At 37.8% G+C, this 16,834-nt stretch overlaps 4 protein-coding genes and 1 long non-coding RNA gene across 5 annotated transcripts; 3 read left to right on the top strand and 2 right to left on the bottom strand.

Annotated features, from left to right (window-relative positions):
* The first annotated feature begins 1,941 nt into the window (after positions 1-1,941).
* On the top strand, positions 1,942-3,151 carry LOC108854346 (uncharacterized). Its single transcript, XM_018627886.2, has 2 exons — positions 1,942-2,855; positions 2,936-3,151. The coding sequence occupies exon 1, from the start codon at positions 2,000-2,002 to the stop codon at positions 2,843-2,845; it is 846 nt and encodes a 281-aa protein (XP_018483388.1). The 5' UTR covers positions 1,942-1,999; the 3' UTR covers positions 2,846-2,855; positions 2,936-3,151.
* Positions 3,152-4,500: 1,349 nt separating this feature from the next.
* On the bottom strand, positions 4,501-5,713 carry LOC108853610 (uncharacterized). Its single transcript, XR_001949746.2, has 3 exons — positions 4,993-5,713; positions 4,816-4,895; positions 4,501-4,695 (listed from the first exon to the last, which is right to left on the bottom strand). It is a non-coding gene; the product is annotated as an uncharacterized LOC108853610 (long non-coding RNA).
* Positions 5,714-5,869: 156 nt separating this feature from the next.
* On the top strand, positions 5,870-6,802 carry LOC108851764 (uncharacterized). The gene is made up of 5 exons (XM_018625230.2): positions 5,870-5,987; positions 6,085-6,163; positions 6,252-6,341; positions 6,424-6,512; positions 6,615-6,802. Exons 1-5 carry the CDS (start codon positions 5,955-5,957, stop codon positions 6,645-6,647), a joined length of 324 nt encoding a protein of 107 aa, XP_018480732.1. The 5' UTR covers positions 5,870-5,954; the 3' UTR covers positions 6,648-6,802.
* A 2,376-nt stretch (positions 6,803-9,178) lies between these two features.
* On the top strand, positions 9,179-10,207 carry LOC108849759 (uncharacterized). Its single transcript, XM_018623361.2, has 5 exons — positions 9,179-9,321; positions 9,415-9,493; positions 9,580-9,645; positions 9,739-9,791; positions 9,873-10,207. Exons 1-5 carry the CDS (start codon positions 9,289-9,291, stop codon positions 9,945-9,947), a joined length of 306 nt encoding a protein of 101 aa, XP_018478863.1. The 5' UTR covers positions 9,179-9,288; the 3' UTR covers positions 9,948-10,207.
* Positions 10,208-11,536: 1,329 nt separating this feature from the next.
* Positions 11,537-16,485, bottom strand: LOC130511363 (uncharacterized). The gene is made up of 3 exons (XM_057008312.1): positions 15,627-16,485; positions 15,145-15,561; positions 11,537-15,060 (listed from the first exon to the last, which is right to left on the bottom strand). The coding sequence occupies exons 1-3, from the start codon at positions 16,483-16,485 to the stop codon at positions 11,537-11,539; spliced, it is 4,800 nt and encodes a 1,599-aa protein (XP_056864292.1).
* Positions 16,486-16,834: the final 349 nt, after the last annotated feature.

The following is a 16,834-nucleotide window of genomic DNA, read 5'->3' as shown; positions in this document are numbered from 1 at the left end:
AAATTTGATTTTTTTTAAAAAAAATATTTAATAGTAATTTTGTTTAGAATTTTCCCTTTTCAAATTCATAAACAAAAAAAATTTGAAAATAATTTATTTAATATATTTTTTTTATCAATGATCTGAATGAAAACATAACTAGAAAAACTTATATTGAGCTTGGTTCTTTAAAGTTGCAAATTAACATGATTGTTACACATGACAGTTATATATTTAAATTGTGATATGTGTTAAACTTTCGCATAATTATATATAAATGTACTACGACAATGTTAAATCATTTTAGTTAAAAATTAAATAAAAATTATATTTAATAGTGATTTTCTATTTCTAAAATCTTTAACAAAGTATAGTTCGATACTAATTTTCCTTTTAATAATTTTCATGTGTTAGAACATCTAATGATTAAAATATACATACTAAGAAAATAAATAAAAAAATCGAAAAAACAATAGTTTCAAAATTATTTAATAGTGAAAATAAACTTTATAAATGATTTAATAGTGGCTGACAAAAAGATTTAATAGTGATATTTTTACAAAATCCTAAAGAAAGAATATTTGTAAAGTAAATTATTTAATATTAAGTTTCCTTTTATACAACCCTAAATCAAATAAATTGTGAAAGATTAATTGATGGTAATTTTTCTCTAAATTTTTTGACATGTGTTAAAATATATAACGATTAATGATTAATTTTTCTCTAATTTACTAATTAATAGTTATTGATGTATTGTTCGGTCCTCTTCTCTAGATTCTCTTGAACCTTCTGATGGAGCTCCTTGACATAAGCAGCTTTAGGTTCCCGAGTAAGACTGATAACTTTAGCTGGAGGTAAGGGTTTAAAATCTAAAGGGGTTTTCGGATTGAATCCATAAGCAGCTTCAAAAGGTGACATCTTGGTAGTTGAGTGTTGAGCTCGGTTGTATGCAAACTCTATGAAGTCCATCCAGTTCTTCATGTTCTTTGAAATGGTGGTTCTAAGCAGCGTAGAGGAGTGTCCTATTGACAACTTCAGTATGTCCATCAATTTGGGGATGAAAAGTAGTAGAGAAGAGAAGCTTTGTCCCTAGCTTCTTCCAAAAGTGGCTGAGGAACTTGGTGTTTCGGGTCAGTTTCAATGGTCCTTGGTACCCCATGTAAGCGCACAACCTCTTTAAAGAACAAGTGAGCTGTTTTGGACGCATCATTCACCTTGGTACATGGTATGAGGTGTGTCATCTTGGAGAACATGTCCACCACAACAAAGATTGAATCTTTGGTAAGCCTAGTACAATGTCCACCCAAAGATAGATATCAAAGGCTCACAAAACTTGTGAATAAACAAATCTTAAGTTAGAGGATAGATATCAAGATGATGATGGGTCGAAGAGCACCACAAAGGCTGCAGATGATTTGTCAAAAAAAAAAAAAAAAAAAAAAAAAACTTATATACTACTTAAAACTATGTAATTATTAAAATAGAAATACTAGTCAAAATTTATAAGAGAAAACATACAATTGTTACTAAAATAAGTCACCGATATACATGGGAAAAAAAAAACCAAAAACTAAAGTGAAATATTTTTTTTTTATTTTTTTTTATGTGTTCTTAAAATCAAAACATCAAATAAAACTCATATAACGCACGGATCAAAATCTAGTAAATTAATAATTGATAAATCAGTAAATACGAAAAATAATTATTTTTAAAAGAATATGAACTAGTCAGTGTAAAATATGACATAACTTGATAAGACGACAATATATCGAAAAATATTAAATAGATATATGGTCTAACTAAAATCATATATTAAAGTTTTATATAAACATAAAAAAAAAAAAAAAAAACATTTTGTTGTTGTATATCTTTATTCAGAATAAATCTAATAAGCATATGGATATTGTTTCAGTTACTCAGTGACACTCTCCGACTAAACCGGAGGGTCTTAAAAACATTTCCAATAAAGTCAAAACCCTAACTACGCATTCTTGGAAAGAATCAAAGACAGAGAGAGAAGATGACGGAGAAGCCAGATGATGAAGGGAAGAAGGCGAACGCAGAAGGAGGAACACAGGGAGAGGGAGGATCGAAGATGACGGAGGTGAAGAAGCCAGATGATGAAGGGAAGAAGACGAACGCAGCACAGGGAGAGGGAGGATCGAAGATGACGGAGGTGAAGAAGCCAGATGATGAAGGGAACGCAGAAGGAGGACCGAAGATGACGGAGGCGAAGAAGCCAGATGATGAAGGGAACGCAGAAGGAGGAACACAGGAAGAGGGAGAGAGCATTCAAAAAGCCGTACGATTGATCTTCACAGCTAGGTTCGATCAGATTTTCCGATACATTGGACACAAACTTCCAGCCACTCAAACTTACCTTCAAGGCACATCCAACCTCTTAGATCGCTCCGTAACCAAGACCACTACCACTTTTGCCGGACGGAGAGTGGTGCCTCCCAGGGTTGTCACAGGAAACAAAGGCGCTTCTATGAGATTAGGGGCTTATGCAGGTTCTGTTGCTGCGTGGTTTGTATGTCGTCATGCAAAGGACATTGTTGTACATTTCTTTGGAAGCCATAAGAAGAAGAAGGAAAAACAGTTGCTAGAAAAACAAAGGGCAGAGTATGAGATGGAGAAGTCTGCGCGCAGAGCAGAGAAAGAAGAAACCATGTCAGCTTTGGTCAATGATGTTACAGTACTTCAACGTGAGGTGAAAGAGCTGAATGAGTGGAAAGTGGGTGTTGTAAGAGCTTTTTCATCATCTCATCGTTCGTTGATCAACAGAAACACTCTCACTACTGGTCAAATCGCAAATGAGGAGATTAGGAAAGCCAGGAATTACTTTGCTCAGAGGCGTTTCTAATAAATACTAGGTATGTGTGTGTTGTGTTGACATCTTGCTTCAAACAAGTTGAATCTTTTGGTATTATAATATGCCTCCTTATGTGTGCAGTTTACATTTTATCAAGACAAACTACTGACACTTGGCTGCTGATAAGAGATGAGGGAGGAAAGGTGTTTTTTTAGTAACAGTATGTTTGCAACTCTAGCATGTGTAGACATCTGTCTTTTCAAAACTTTGAATCTTTTCGGTTTATTATAATGTTTGATGTGCAGACATCTGCCTTGAAAATCTTGAACCTTTTTAGTTATTATAAGTTCTTCTATCTGTCTTGCCCTCCACTTGTTTGGTTTGGATTGGATTGGTCATTTTGACACTTACCATAAGAACTAACTTTTATGGTTTTGAACTGGGACAAATCAACGGAGACCTTATAATAATCTCTAAGTGTTCCCCAATACCAAACAAGAGTGAAAAGATAGGTTATCAGTGATTTGATTACTTAAAATATGTATTCTGTGTAGATTGAGGAGAGCTTGCCAAATTATTCGAATGCTAGGACTGGTTGTTAACAATAAATATTTCGTGGATGTGGGGAACTCTAGCAAGCTACATTATATCAGCTATATTTTTTTTTTTATACTTAAGATATGGTACTCTTTCACTATAAACTATACGTATAAATAATGGTTCTTTTATATTTGACGCGCAACTATTGCTAGTTAGTAGGAAGGGAGACTTTAAGAAGTAACTACTCAGGAGAAGTGTGTGAAAATGAGTTAAATACACAGAGAAATAAATGGTCCTTCGATAGAAATAAGTCATGTGCTTGAAAATATGTAATGTCAAGCCATACTTAAATATATAAAAACCTTAGCAAAAGCTTAGTAAATGATGTATGTGGACTGTGGTTGTTCTGTGCTAAAGAGTGTATGTCAATGGTATATATTGTGTGATCTTTTGTTGCATTTGTTATGTTATTGTCGTTGTTTTGTGTTTTTCATTAGTATGTTTATTTTGATAAAACCCCATTAGCCAGCGAAAAAGTTAGTGACACTGGTCGTATGTTAGAAACCCGAGCTAATAATAAAACTATGGAAATCTAAATTATTAAAACTAAAGTACACCCTGATTTTTCCATAATAATTACCATTAGTTGTCACTGACTTAAACTATTCGATGCCAAAATGTATAACAAGATGCCGATTTTTGGAGGAGCAGTTATGAATGTCTTTTTTCAAAAAAATGTTTTCACTACTACTGTGTATTTATCTTCTCTTTTTTAACCATAACTAGTGTGTATTTATCTATTATAAAAATTCATACTAGGTTCATTTCATCTATGAAATCTATTATGGTTATTTACATTAATCTTTTAAATAAATTAAATTTTAAAATCTTAGTAATTATAATGATATTGATAATAAAACAATTTCACTGTAAATTCAAATTTACTTTTAGTTATAACAAAAAATATGTTAAGAAAAAAATCAAAACCTTACTAAAAGTTTTAAATATATACTTTAAATTAATGCACTGATTAATTTTGTAATTAGTAATATAATATTATTATAAATTAATGTTAAATACATTTTTATTATAAAAAATATGTTGAGAAAAATATGAAAATATTACTAAAAAATCAATTTTTCAATAAATAATGCAGTAGTAAAGTATTAAAAAAAAATCAAAAGTCATATTATTTTCCAAGCTCTAAACAGTTGTGTATTTATCCAAATTCTCTTGAACAAATATACAATTTTGAAAATATGTTTCAACTCCAATGGTAATATTCAAAACCAGTTTGTTCTTCTCAATTCCTTGCATGGTCTCAACACGTGGAAAACACCTCAGGTACTGCAACTCCCAATCTGCAGGTAGAACATATGTTATGCAAACATTTAACATAACATTTATTTATTCGACTTTTCGTTAAGACGGTACGTGAGCATGTAGGCTAGTGCAAGAATTTGAAGGGAAATGTGAGTTACCTGGTTTTGTATGAGACTTGCTACGGACCTGCTTGAGGTTAAAGACTCAGAGCCTTGCAGGAAACGTATTTGGCCAACATCTGAAACATACAAAGATTATTTTTATGTATCAGTTAATTGCTAATATAACGGATTGGTGGGTTTAGACTTGAAAAGGGACTAAATAGAAAAGTCTACCGGGGACGGGGAAGAATCCGTGGATGTTCCAACCAGGGTGGTACACTGTCAGTAATGAATTCACCACTCTTCTTCACGCAACATGAATCCCAGAAGTGGAGGAGACAACCAAATTTTTAACTGCAAAGTCCCACCAAGGCGGAAAATAATCATCCAAGGTAGCGGCAGAGCAGCAGATTCAGCATAAATGAGAGATGACGACGTGGACACTCTAATTGGAGAGAAAACTCTCCCATTGTATTTTTTTTTTTTTTTTAACTCTAAAATTGTATTTATAAATAAATAGAAACACTCAGGATTGTCCCCACAAACCTAAACAGTCTTCAAACCAAAAGGAAGCGTCAAAACAAAACAGAGTAAAAGAAAACACCCAAAGAAATAAGAAAGAAACAGAGCCTAAAACTCTGTAACTACCACTGAAGATATATCAGAAGGAAGATCATAAGATTGCTCACACATCATGCAAACAGTTTCGTTCCTGATCAAACAACCCACGCAGCCACAAAGGATCACCTTCCTTGAGCCACATATGATTGAAACCGATGTTCCATAGTAACACTCCTTGCTATTTTAAAAGCTGGTATGTTGTTAACTCTCCCATTGTATTATAGGTTGGGATTTTTGCTCTAATAAAAAAATTGAGATTACTGCAGTCAAATAAAATGCTTCACCGTTCCAAATTGAGAAATTTTTTTTTCTAGAGCAAGACGTTTTGTTAACAAATAACAAGTCGATAAAATATAAGGAAGAATCAGAATTTGGGTTAGTAAGAGTTTGAAGTTGATCCATTTAAAACAAGAAAAAGAAGGTCGTTATGTTTAGAAAAAAAAAAAAAACCGTCATCATCTCAATTATGTTGACTTGGGCCTGGGCCAGAGCCCATAGAACGATATTAGATGTTTACGGGAAGAGTAGCGACAGGAACATTATGAACAATAGCCGAAACCTAATTGCCGACGACCATGATGCCGAACCTGAGATCTTTGGTTGCGAAGGTAAATCTCGAGAATCGATCAGATTGCGATGTATAATTTTGTGTGTTTGTTTTGTGCGTGATCTATATTCTGATTTCGACCGAATTAATGTTCACAGGCTTACCGCGTTCGTCAAGGACGTGCTTTCTGTTCCTCCTCCGCATCCTCCTCAGCTCCTAATCCTATCGGCGACAAAGGTTACCCCTCTCTCCCTGATTGAAAATATTATCAAATTCTCGAGCCGTCTATTTGTATTGTGATATATGCCTCTGATTTTTCTTTCAGGAAAAGGATTGAACTTTACGCCATTCTTGGATGTTACTAGTACTATTGCCGTCTGGTCTACTGTTGGATATGTGCTTCAATTTGGTTGGGGTAATAAAAGTTGGATTTTTTTTGGTATTTTCCTGCTGAAAAAAACAGCATGTTACATTCGTGTTTTTTTTTTATATCTCAGAAATGTCGAAGATCTTAAAGATCAAGCGAAATTCGGACATTGACACGGAAAAATATGAAATTGAGATGGAACGTTTTCGTGAGCAACTGGTATGAATCTATCCTCTGCTGTTTGATTATTTTTTTGGTTTTTTCAAGTTCAAAGCCTAACACATCTGTTTGTGTTTTTTTTTGCCTGTTTCATGCATTCAGCTCCGTAAGCTCCGCGGATTATCCGAGGAATGACTTGGGAGATGAAATGTATTATTAGTTGCAATGCTGTGAGCTGAATTATCCATGGTTTTGTTGTTGTATTTATAGTTGGTGCTTTACTTGTTTGTCTGGCGTTTGTAATTTCCGACTTTGTTAACACACTAAAATAAATGATTGCTTTTCGAATTCGCATAGCGAGTTGTTTCGAAGCTTAGTCTGTTTATACTGTAATAGTATATCGGATTATGAGATACTTTTTTGTTTTTTTTTTTATCGTAAATCGCAATTCAGAACACAATGTTGATTTGATTCCAATTGTAGCGAGAAAAGTAAAGCGAGAGTATGTTGATCAAAAAAAAAAAAAAAAATTGATCAAAAAAAAAAAAAAAAGTAAAAAGTAAAGCGAGAGTATAAACAAAAAGGCCACAATATTGGCATCGCTTTTACACACGACGTCGCCGTTTTAACAGTCAGAGTAGACACATGTTAGACCGAACCAAACCTAATCAAATCGAATTTCACAGTAAACCAAACCCAAAAACAAAGGGGCAGGAGACAGAGTCATGCGGAAAACTTTCTGTTTCAAACAAAAGGAGTCACTTTGGGTGGTTGTGGCGAACTCTGGGGAGTCAAAAAAAAATTGCATGCTCATGTTCTAATATATTTCAAAAGATGTACGGATCATAAAATGCTCCAATTAATAATCAAATAAAATAAAAACCTTACATAATTTTCATTTTATTTAGTTACAGTTTTTGCATATTAGATATAAAATTAATAGCTCATGCTAACAATAAAAATAAATAAATTCACTGTTTATAAGTAAAACTAAGTCTGGAAATAGTCTTATATCTAAAAAGAAAATTATTTTACAATGGAAATTGTTTCAAATATAGAGATTTAATTTATTTCAAAATAAAATAAAATACCTTACATAATTTTCATTTTATTTAGTTACAGATTTTTCATATTAGATATAAAATTAATAACTCGTGCTAACAGTAAAAATAATTAAATTCACTGTTCATAAGTAAAACTAAATGTGAAAATAATTACGTGCCTTTTAAATCAGAACTCCAATATTTTAAAAATCAGACTTGGACAATGAACCGGACAACTTTCCGAGTCATTCGGTTATAAGGTCGACTTCGGGTGAACCATAAATTAATTAATTAATTTTATATAATATATTATATATTGAAAATATATGATACATTTTATGTTTTTTAATATCTGAAAATACAAAAGTTTAGCTATTTTATTTTCATTTCACATACAAAATATCAATAAAATATTTAAAATATTTAATTTTATTTTGTAACAATAAATTTCAAAAATTCTAGACTTGAAATCCATAAGTATTTAAATGTCTAATGTGAGTAATAAAACATAAATTTCTTATTTAGAAAAAAAATATTATTTTAATAAATTAATTAAAAATCTATAAAAAATCGATTGGATCAACCGCAATAGGTATATAGGTTTTTGATGATTTTCACGGGTTTTATCGGAATTTTAAATAAGGGTTTTTTTTCTTCTGAAATCCAAACCGAACTACAAATTGGATCACCGGATTTACCGGTTCGACCGCAAATACAAATTAGGTTTCAAAACACTGTAGATGTCCATTAGTAAAGAAACTTCAAAGTATTTATGTAAGTACTCCAAATAATTTTATAATTCCTCACATTATTTATATATCAATTAAACTAATTATATTTTGTATTTTTTGAACTAGATGTTATGGTTAACCAGTGTCGTCAAAATATTTTTAACCGGTTTTGATGGTTTAATTCAAATCTGATTATGACCTCAATTTAGATTTGGTTAACTAAGAGTCAAGATTGGTCCGATATGGCTAATTAGCTTTGCTTCATTTTTCAAAATATTGTTTAAATTAATATTTTTATATTATTTTCGAATCTAATTTCGTGAAAGAATAAATTCCGCGTTTTCAGAGCGCGAGTCAAATTCTAGTTGTTATTAATCTTGTGCATCACGAAAGAACGAAGCATGTATAAATTAATTGTCGCACGGTTCGTGAGATGTTTTTTTTTTTGATAAAATTGGTTCGTGAGATGTTGGATAGAGATTTGTTGAAATCAATTTAAACTTGTACAAAGAATCAGTTAACATCGTCTGAAGTAGGCCTGGGTATTTTACCCGGATCCAAAGATCCGACCCGAAAAACTCCGTCCGGGTAAGAACCGATCGGATGAAATTACCCTATCGGGTCTTGTTGCAGAGGACGCGTGGATCTTGGATCCGAACCGATCCGAACCCGAAATCCGATGGGTATCCAAATTAATTATGTAAGTTAAATACAATGTATTGAAGGGGAGTCGAAGACGAGACTAGGAGACAACGAATTGTTGTTATATCTCGCATAGTTAAATATAAAAACACAAATTTTGAAATTACCCTATTGGATCCTAAACTTCTAGACATGAAAGATCCGAACCCGATCCGCACCCGATCCGATGACCCAGCATTCGGCCTTGGTCTGAAGTTCAATAAGAAATATAAATAAAAAAAAATTATATGTAACAAACGTCATCATTAATTATGTTGACTTGGGCCTGGGCCAGAGCCCATAGAACGAAATTAGATATTTAAGGGAAGAGTAGCGAAAGGAACATCGTGAAGAATAGAAGAAACCTAATTGCCGACGACCATGATGCTGAACCTGAGATCTTTGATTGCGAAGGTAAATCTCGAGAATCAATCAGATTGCGATGTATAATTTTGTGTGTGCGTGATCTATCTTCTCTGATTTTGACCGAATTAATAATGTTAACAGGCTTACCGCGTTCGTCAAGGACGTGCTTTCTGTTCCTCCTCCGCATCCTCCTCAGCTCCCAATTCTATCGGTGACGAAGGTCACCCCACTTTCCCTCTTTCTCCCAGTGAATGAATTGAATTAGGTGTTGCATTGACCTAAGTTCTTTTGCTATTATGATTGTAGGAGGAAATTCTATTGTCAGGTATCTCGTAAGTCGAGGTGTGATAATGCTAGCGGGATTCGGCGCAGGTAAGGAGCGAGAGAGAGAGAGAGAGAGATTTTGTACTCTTTACCTACGTCTCGAATTAGATTACTTATCCTGTTTCTTTTTTGGTATCAAAGGTAGTTACAAGTCGGAAGAGAGAGTCGCCAAATATGAGGAGACGATAAAAGCGGTAAACAACCAAAAACTCTACGCATATATAGTGAGTGTTTTAAATCCTCTCATGCATGCCAATCATCTTTTGTGTTTTCAGATTGACAATGAGGCTTGGGATATCTTGGCGCAGCAGCAAGCGCTGTTGACCAAGGACTTTTCAAAAAAATCCTAGTTATCTTATGGTCATCGTTCGTGGAGGTGCACCAAAAACAAAGCCAAGCTTCTATTTTAGGTTCCATAGTTTGTCTCTCTTTATGTGTCACTTTATGTCTGGTGGTTCATGTTAACAGAGTTTGCTTATGCGCATGGATTTCTTCTCTCTCTAGTGATATTTTGGGTCTCTATATATACTTCCGTCTCCCTCATTGTAATTCTCTGTCTGGTTCATGTAAAAGAGTCTTGTTTATGCGCATCAGGATTGATTTTTTACCCTGTCAGGTGGATTAAAACAACAATAAGACAAAATATTTGTTCGTCTGGTTCCGAATCAGGACCAATCCCTAGCAAAAAACCAACTTTTATGTTGGCAAATATGGTTTTGGCTTCCTGATGTCGAGGCCATGTATAGCCCAATTACTACTTTAAAAAAATCCCCCCTCATTCGTTATTTCCCAATTGCATCTCACACGAAGAACCAACCTTAGGCAATCAAATCAGTCGCAAGTTTTTCTCTACTCTTTGCCAGATTCCCAAAATGTTCGAATTTAAAATGTATAGTTCTCTTCACTTTTTTTTTTTAACTAAAATAACTATTTACATTTATATATCTATAAACAAGGGTAAAATGATCTTTTGCCTTGAATGAAAAAATTATTTATAATTTTTTTTGTTTAACGAAGGTAAACACGAATTATGGTACAATAAATACGGTAAAAGTAGAAATAAATGGGATGCCACGAAGATGCATGCATAGAAAACCTGATCGGAAGAACTCACCTCTCAACAGAGTTCAAGCGAGTCACTAAGAGAAGTTCACATAATCAGTTGTTGTGTTGTCATCAGGAATTAGATTATCCTGTAAGACTATCACTTAAGTTCAATAATTTCCACTGAATGAGTTCTTACTAGAATAAGTTCCAGGCAACACATGAAACTTACCTGCTCGCAAAGGATTGGTCTTCATGCCATTCTTGGGTACTGTTAGTAGTATTGTCGTCTGGTTTGTTACTCGATATGCCGTTCAAGTTGGTGTGGGTAATAAAAGTTGAATTTATTTTGGCATTTTCCTAGTGAAAAGACAACATGTTACATTCGTGTTTCGGCTGCTTACATATCTCAGAAATGTCGAGGATATTAAAAATCAAGCAAAATTCGGATATGAAATCGAGAGAGAACGTTTTTGTGAGGAATTGGTATGAATATATCCGCAGCTCTTAGCCTTTTTTTTCCCTTTAGTTTTGTTTTTTTCAAGTTCAAAACCTAACGCCTATCTGTGTTTTGTTTCCTATTTCATGCATTCAGCGCCGTAGCCACCGTTGATTCTCCGAGGAATGACTTGCGCGATGAAATGTATTTATTTTCAATGCCGTGAACTGAAATATCTATGGTTGTGTTGTTGTATTTATATATAGTAATGTCCAGGGTAAAGATAGTTCCTTCCACTGCATAGATAACACATACAAGTATTTACACAAATATATATGCCACACTATTACCAGGTACAGTACAGATTACTTAACGTTTGAAAGTTCTTTTTTTTTTTGAACAACCGATATTAATATTAAAAGGAAAAGAGAAGCAAAGAGTTTAAGCCCATGAGCTCTACAAGATGAAAGACGAAGATGAAGAGATAGAACTACAGCGGGCCTTAAGGGTCTGTTTCGAAAGTAAATCAGCCTCCCTGTTCTGTGAACGGGGGATGAACTGAACGGAGATAGAAGAAAACAGGAGAGACAGAGACTCGATTTCTTGGAGAACACCGTAGATCTCTTTGATCTGTTTCTTTGTGACGATAGCTCGAGTGAGCGTTTGGCAATCCGTGAAGAATCTGATGGTGGTGATCTCTTCTTCTAAGGCTCTCTCCATACCGCGCCGGAGGGCTAGCGCCTCAGCCATAAGAGGGGATGACACCGCTTCCATGGTCTGCATGTCGGGGATAGGGCCAATTGAAGGATCTGTGGTGATCAAACTCGCTAGTCCTGCCCTTAGAGCTTTCCCATCCCACGCTGCGTCGACAAAGCACGAGGCGGTTCGATGAGTGTCGTCGCGATTTGGGATTCGGATTCTGGTAGCTGGGATTTGTCTTGGCTCTTTGATCTTATACACTTGTGCTTGGTCCCATTCTAGAGCTGAAGAAACACTTTTTGTTGCTGTATCTCTAGGGCTGGAGGTTCTGTCTTCGAAGATTAGCCGATTTCGAGCATTCCATAGCTGCCAGCAGACCCATGGGGTGATTGGGACTCGCACTCCTGTAGGGGGGAGACAGATAGTGTTCCTGTTATGGATTAAGAGATCCTTGAAATCACCAAGATCAGCTAGGTGAGCTGAGTGATTGATGGGGAGAAGACTCCAAACTTCCTTCGCGTATGGGCATTGCCAGAAGACATGTATCGTTGTCTCCACTGCCTTGCATCTTGGGCACAACGCTGCCGCGTTCATTCCTCTTCTTTGTAGTTCCGATCCAACGGGTAAGGCACCTTGAATTATAGACCAAAGGAACAACTTGAGTTTTGGGGATGATTTAAGAGCCCAAATGTCTTTGATCCAGCTGAAATTTTGATCAGGGGTCCCCGTGGCTACTTGAACTTGGTGGGGAGACAACTGGGAGACCACCTTTGAGTTGTAGCCAGATCTTGTGGAGTACTCTCCTGACTTGAGTGGTAGCCAGATATGGATATCCGCTGCTCCTTTTCTACTAGGTTGTAGGCTCTGGATCTGTCGAGAGAAGTCAGGTAGGATACTATCAATCCTCCTTGTATTCCATTTTAGATCGTCAGTTAGGAGGTCCGATACTCTTAGATCCAAGTTTGCTTCGTGAATCGGACCAAACGGCTTTACTTGTGAGTCAAGGGAGATCCAAGGATCTTTCCATACTCTTGTACTCTGACCATTGCCGATTGCTTTTCCCAGATTATCCTTCAGGAGGTCTCTTCCATGGAGGATGCTTCTCCAACCGTGGGAGCATACGGAGGGGACTTGGGCGTCGAGGAAGCTCTTCTTGTGGCAATACTTGCCTTTCAGAACTCGGGCTAGAAGGCAGCTCGGTGAGGTAAGAATTCTCCATGCCACTTTAGCTAGAAGCGCTTGATTAAATAATTGGATGTCTCTCAAACCCAGCCCTCCTGAGGATTTGGGTTTTGTGAGTTTTGGCCACGCCACCCAACACATTTTCTTTTTTCCTGTCGAATTGTCCCACCAAAAGCGAGTGAGTGTTGATTGTATTCTATTGCAGAGACTCACTGGAAGTAAAAAACAGGACATCGAGTAGGTGGGGATTGCTGTGAGCACAGCCTTGAGCATAGTGAGTTTCCCAGCTCGTGAGAGGAAGCGTGTTGACCAGTTGGAAACTCTCTGACGGATCCTGTCTACAATAGAGGTAAACAAGTCCTTCTTCCTTCTCCCAAAGTGTTCTGGGAGGCCTAGATATTTGCCTACCCCCCCCCCCTCCTCCTTTTGAATTCCTAGGATCTCCTTTGCTGAGTCTTTTGTTTCTTGTGGCGTCTTAACTGAAAACGTTATCGAGGATTTAGCAATATTGACTTTCTGCCCACTGGCTTCCTCATACTCTTGTAGGATCCCTTGGAGAGCGCGACAGCATTCTGGTGATGAGTTGCAGAACATTATGGTGTCATCTGCGAATAGAAGATGATTGACTCTAGGACTGCCACGAGCTACTCGGAGGCCTCTCAGTGAGCCATCTAGCTCCGCTTTTCTGCACAAACCCGACAGCACTTCCCCGCAGAGGATGAATAGGTAAGGAGAAATAGGATCCCCCTGTCTGATTCCCCTAGATGGCTTTACGGAACCGTAGACTGAGTCATTAATTAGGAAAGAATAGGAAACAGAAGTAATGCACTGCATCACCCAATTAATCCACTTGTGATGAAAACCCATTTGTGTCATGACTTGTGAAACAAAGTCCCATTCCACTCTGTCATATGCTTTTGACATATCCATTTTTACCGCCATAGAGCACTGTTTCTTTGCTTGCGATGTCTTTAGGAATTGCAGGACTTCATGAGTTATTAAAACATTATCTGTTATTGCTCTTCCAGGGATGAAGGCCGATTGATTTTCGGAGATAATCGAGTTGAGCACAGGCTTCAGACGGAGGGAGAGGAGCTTAGAGATCACCTTATAGTAAACGTTACACAGCGCTATCGGTCTGTACTCTTCCACTCTTTTTGCACCATGTGTCTTGGGGATTAGCCTAATGTGTGTTTCGTTTAACGTAGGTGACATGATTCCGGTTGCAAAGAAGTGTTGGATTTCAGAGACAACTGAGGCTCCTATGACGTCCCAGTTCGACTGGAAGAAGCTGGCAGAAAACCCATCAGGTCCAGGAGCCTTATCAGCGTGGATGTCAAAGAGTGCATCTTTGATCTCTGATGGCGTTGGATCCTTAGTGAGTTTTTCGTTCCAATCCGAAGAGATGCAAGGTTTAATAGCTTTGTCGAGAATTGAGCTAATAGAACCTCTGTGACTGGCAGTGAAGAGTGCCTCATAGTAGGAGCATACAAGTTTCGAGATCTGCAGTTCTTCATAAAAGGGTACACCATCTTTGTTTTCCAACACTGTGAGCCTGTTTTTCGCTTTCCTTGCTTTTGTCACTGCATGGAAGTAGCCAGAGTTTGAATCCCCTAGGGTCAACCATAGTTGCCTGCTACGCTGTTTCCAATAGGCTTCCTCAGCTAGGTAGGCTTGAAGTAGATTCTTGTTTAGATCTTGAATTTTGTCTTCATTAGGATCGTCACAAGACATTTGAGATTCTAGTTCTTCTCGAAGATCCTCTATCTTTTTCTTACTATTCTCATAGAACATCTTGCTCCACTTGCAGATAGCTCGGCGACACAAAGCCAGTCTTGCTTCCACTCCAAGGTAAGAGCAATTTTGCCAGATTTCAGATACTAACGATTTGACTTCCTGATTGTCCTTGAGGCGCCTATCATATCTGAACAAGTTATGTCCTTTCCGTTTTGTGGTATCCAGATAGGAGATGATAGGACGATGGTCTGAGCCCTCATAGTTGAGATACTGACAACGGCAGGATGGGAAGAGTTCGGTCCAATCCGGGTTGCTCAGGGAGCGGTCCAGACGGCATCTGACTAAGTGGCTTCCCCGTTTGCCTCTCCATGAGAAAGCGTTACCGGAGTGCTTGAGGTCAAATTAATTATTCTCCGAGAGAAAGGATCTGAACGCTCCAAAGGTACCTTCTGCTCTAATAGGGCCTCCTTTTTTCTCGCTGTTGTCTATTAGTTCATTAAAGTCCCCTGTAAGGAACCATGGACCTGTAGGCTCGGGGTGAAGGTTAGATAGCGTTTGCCAGACAGCATTTCTCTTTGTGTGATCCGGTTCACCGTAGACAAATGTAGAGAAGAACACTTTCCCTTTAGAAGAGATCCTAGTATCAATGTAGTTTTGGGAAGAAGAGAGGACCTCTACTTCCACATCTTTCTTCCAGCTTAGGACTAGACCTCCTCCTCCAGGGGAGTGTGGGGGAACGAAGTAGTTATTTTCTTCTTGAAGCCAAGTGAGCTCTTTTCTAATGTTTTCCTCCGTATTTTTTGACTCCAACAGGAAGATGATATCTGGAGCTTTCTTTCTGCGGAGCTCTTTGAGGCGCTGGACTGTTTGGGGGTTCCCCAACCCACAACAGTTCCAGCTGAGTAAGACTAAGGAGCCGGGGGAGGACGTGACCGAAAATCCTGCTTCTTTTTGGATCCCACAGCAGGGTTTCTTGTCGGTACCGTAGGTGTCTTTCTCGAAGGTCCTCTAACTTCTGATGTTTGCTTAGTGGTAGTCTGTTTGGGGGATGACGCCTGACCTGTATGCCTCTGCTTCTTCATTGCAGGGATTAGACAAATTGCAGGGTTGATTCCTGATAAGGTTGCTACTCCATCCGTACTTCCTCCAGCAGTCTCTGAGGCTGATCCCACAGACTGTTTTGTGGATAAACCGTGATGGTTCTTGCTTGCATTGCACGGAGAGCGTTGGAGCTGGGATAGCTTCCTCTTCTTTGAGCTAGCTCCTCTGAGGATGTTAGGGGTTTGTCTTGGAGACCTCGCTCTTGGTAGTTTCGGTTCTTTTGATTTTACCTTACTCTGGAAGCTTTGTAAAGTCTCCTCATCGTCTGCTATCACCACTAACTCTTGGGTATTCTCATTTGCAGTTCTTTGAGTTTCGACGGGGACTATAAGGGATCTTAGTCTTGCTGGTCCTGTCTCTTTTGAAAGAGCAGTATGACTGGTGGATGGCTCTATGACCGTGTAGTGGAATTCAGAAGCGCGGGGAGGCGGTGGGGGAGTGATTTCCACATCTGACGGTTGCATGGCTGCATCAAAGTCTATTCCTGGAGGGCTGACTGATTTGATTCCAAGTTCCCAGGGTGATAAAGGACGTCTCTGCTCCTCTGTTGCCGCCAGGATGGAGTTGGCTGTTTTATCCATCAAACCCTCAGCATCTCCAGTGAGAACTCGCAGGCGTCTGGCAGCTGCTTCCACTGGATCAGCGCATCTAAGATACTGCTGTGTAACTTCCTGCAGCTCCTGCATTATTTGGTCTTTTTAGGGTCGGATCGGGGACTGTATCTGAGCTGAACTCCCGCTTTGGAAGCTAGCAGTTCCTTCGTTACTCATGAAACCTGCAGCAGCTACTTCTGTCTGTCCTCGCTTGTCCGAAGCCATTACTCTTAAGCGACGAGCTGTCGCTTCCGTGGGGTCTGAGCAACTTAGGTACATGTTAGTTGCTCTGTGTAGCTCTTGGATGAGATGGTCCTCTCCCTCTGTAACTACCGTTAGTTGTCGGCCTTGGGTTTTCATGGTTTGCTGTGCAGGGGGCAGAGAGGTGCCTACGTTTGCGTCCTCATTGTGAGAGATAGAGCGAGTTAAAGATGGTTTTTCT

The sequence above is a fragment of the Raphanus sativus genome, chromosome 4 (assembly GCF_000801105.2).
Source record: "Raphanus sativus cultivar WK10039 chromosome 4, ASM80110v3, whole genome shotgun sequence".
NCBI lineage: Eukaryota > Viridiplantae > Streptophyta > Magnoliopsida > Brassicales > Brassicaceae > Raphanus > Raphanus sativus.
This window is presented reverse-complemented; position numbering and strand designations above follow the sequence as displayed.

Excerpts from the sequence above, each read along its gene's own strand:
- LOC108854346 (XM_018627886.2), top strand. The coding sequence starts at position 2,000 with ATGACGGAGAAGCCAGATGATGAAGGGAAGAAGGCGAACGCAGAAGGA.
- LOC108851764 (XM_018625230.2), top strand. The coding sequence starts at position 5,955 with ATGATGCCGAACCTGAGATCTTTGGTTGCGAAG. Across the intron at positions 6,342-6,423 it reads TGTGCTTCAATTTGGTTGGG|AAATGTCGAAGATCTTAAAG; the intron begins GTAATAAAAGTT and ends TTTATATCTCAG. Across the intron at positions 6,513-6,614 it reads AACGTTTTCGTGAGCAACTG|CTCCGTAAGCTCCGCGGATT; the intron begins GTATGAATCTAT and ends TCATGCATTCAG.
- LOC108849759 (XM_018623361.2), top strand. The coding sequence starts at position 9,289 with ATGATGCTGAACCTGAGATCTTTGATTGCGAAG. Across the intron at positions 9,646-9,738 it reads GCTAGCGGGATTCGGCGCAG|GTAGTTACAAGTCGGAAGAG; the intron begins GTAAGGAGCGAG and ends TTGGTATCAAAG. Across the intron at positions 9,792-9,872 it reads ATGAGGAGACGATAAAAGCG|ATTGACAATGAGGCTTGGGA; the intron begins GTAAACAACCAA and ends TTGTGTTTTCAG.
- LOC130511363 (XM_057008312.1), bottom strand. The coding sequence starts at position 16,485 with ATGCAGGAGCTGCAGGAAGTTACACAGCAGTATCTTAGATGCGCTGAT. Across the intron at positions 15,562-15,626 it reads GAAGCAGGATTTTCGGTCAC|TCCAGCGCCTCAAAGAGCTC; the intron begins GTCCTCCCCCGG and ends ACCCCCAAACAG. Across the intron at positions 15,061-15,144 it reads AGGCCCTATTAGAGCAGAAG|GCAAACGGGGAAGCCACTTA; the intron begins GTACCTTTGGAG and ends TCTCATGGAGAG.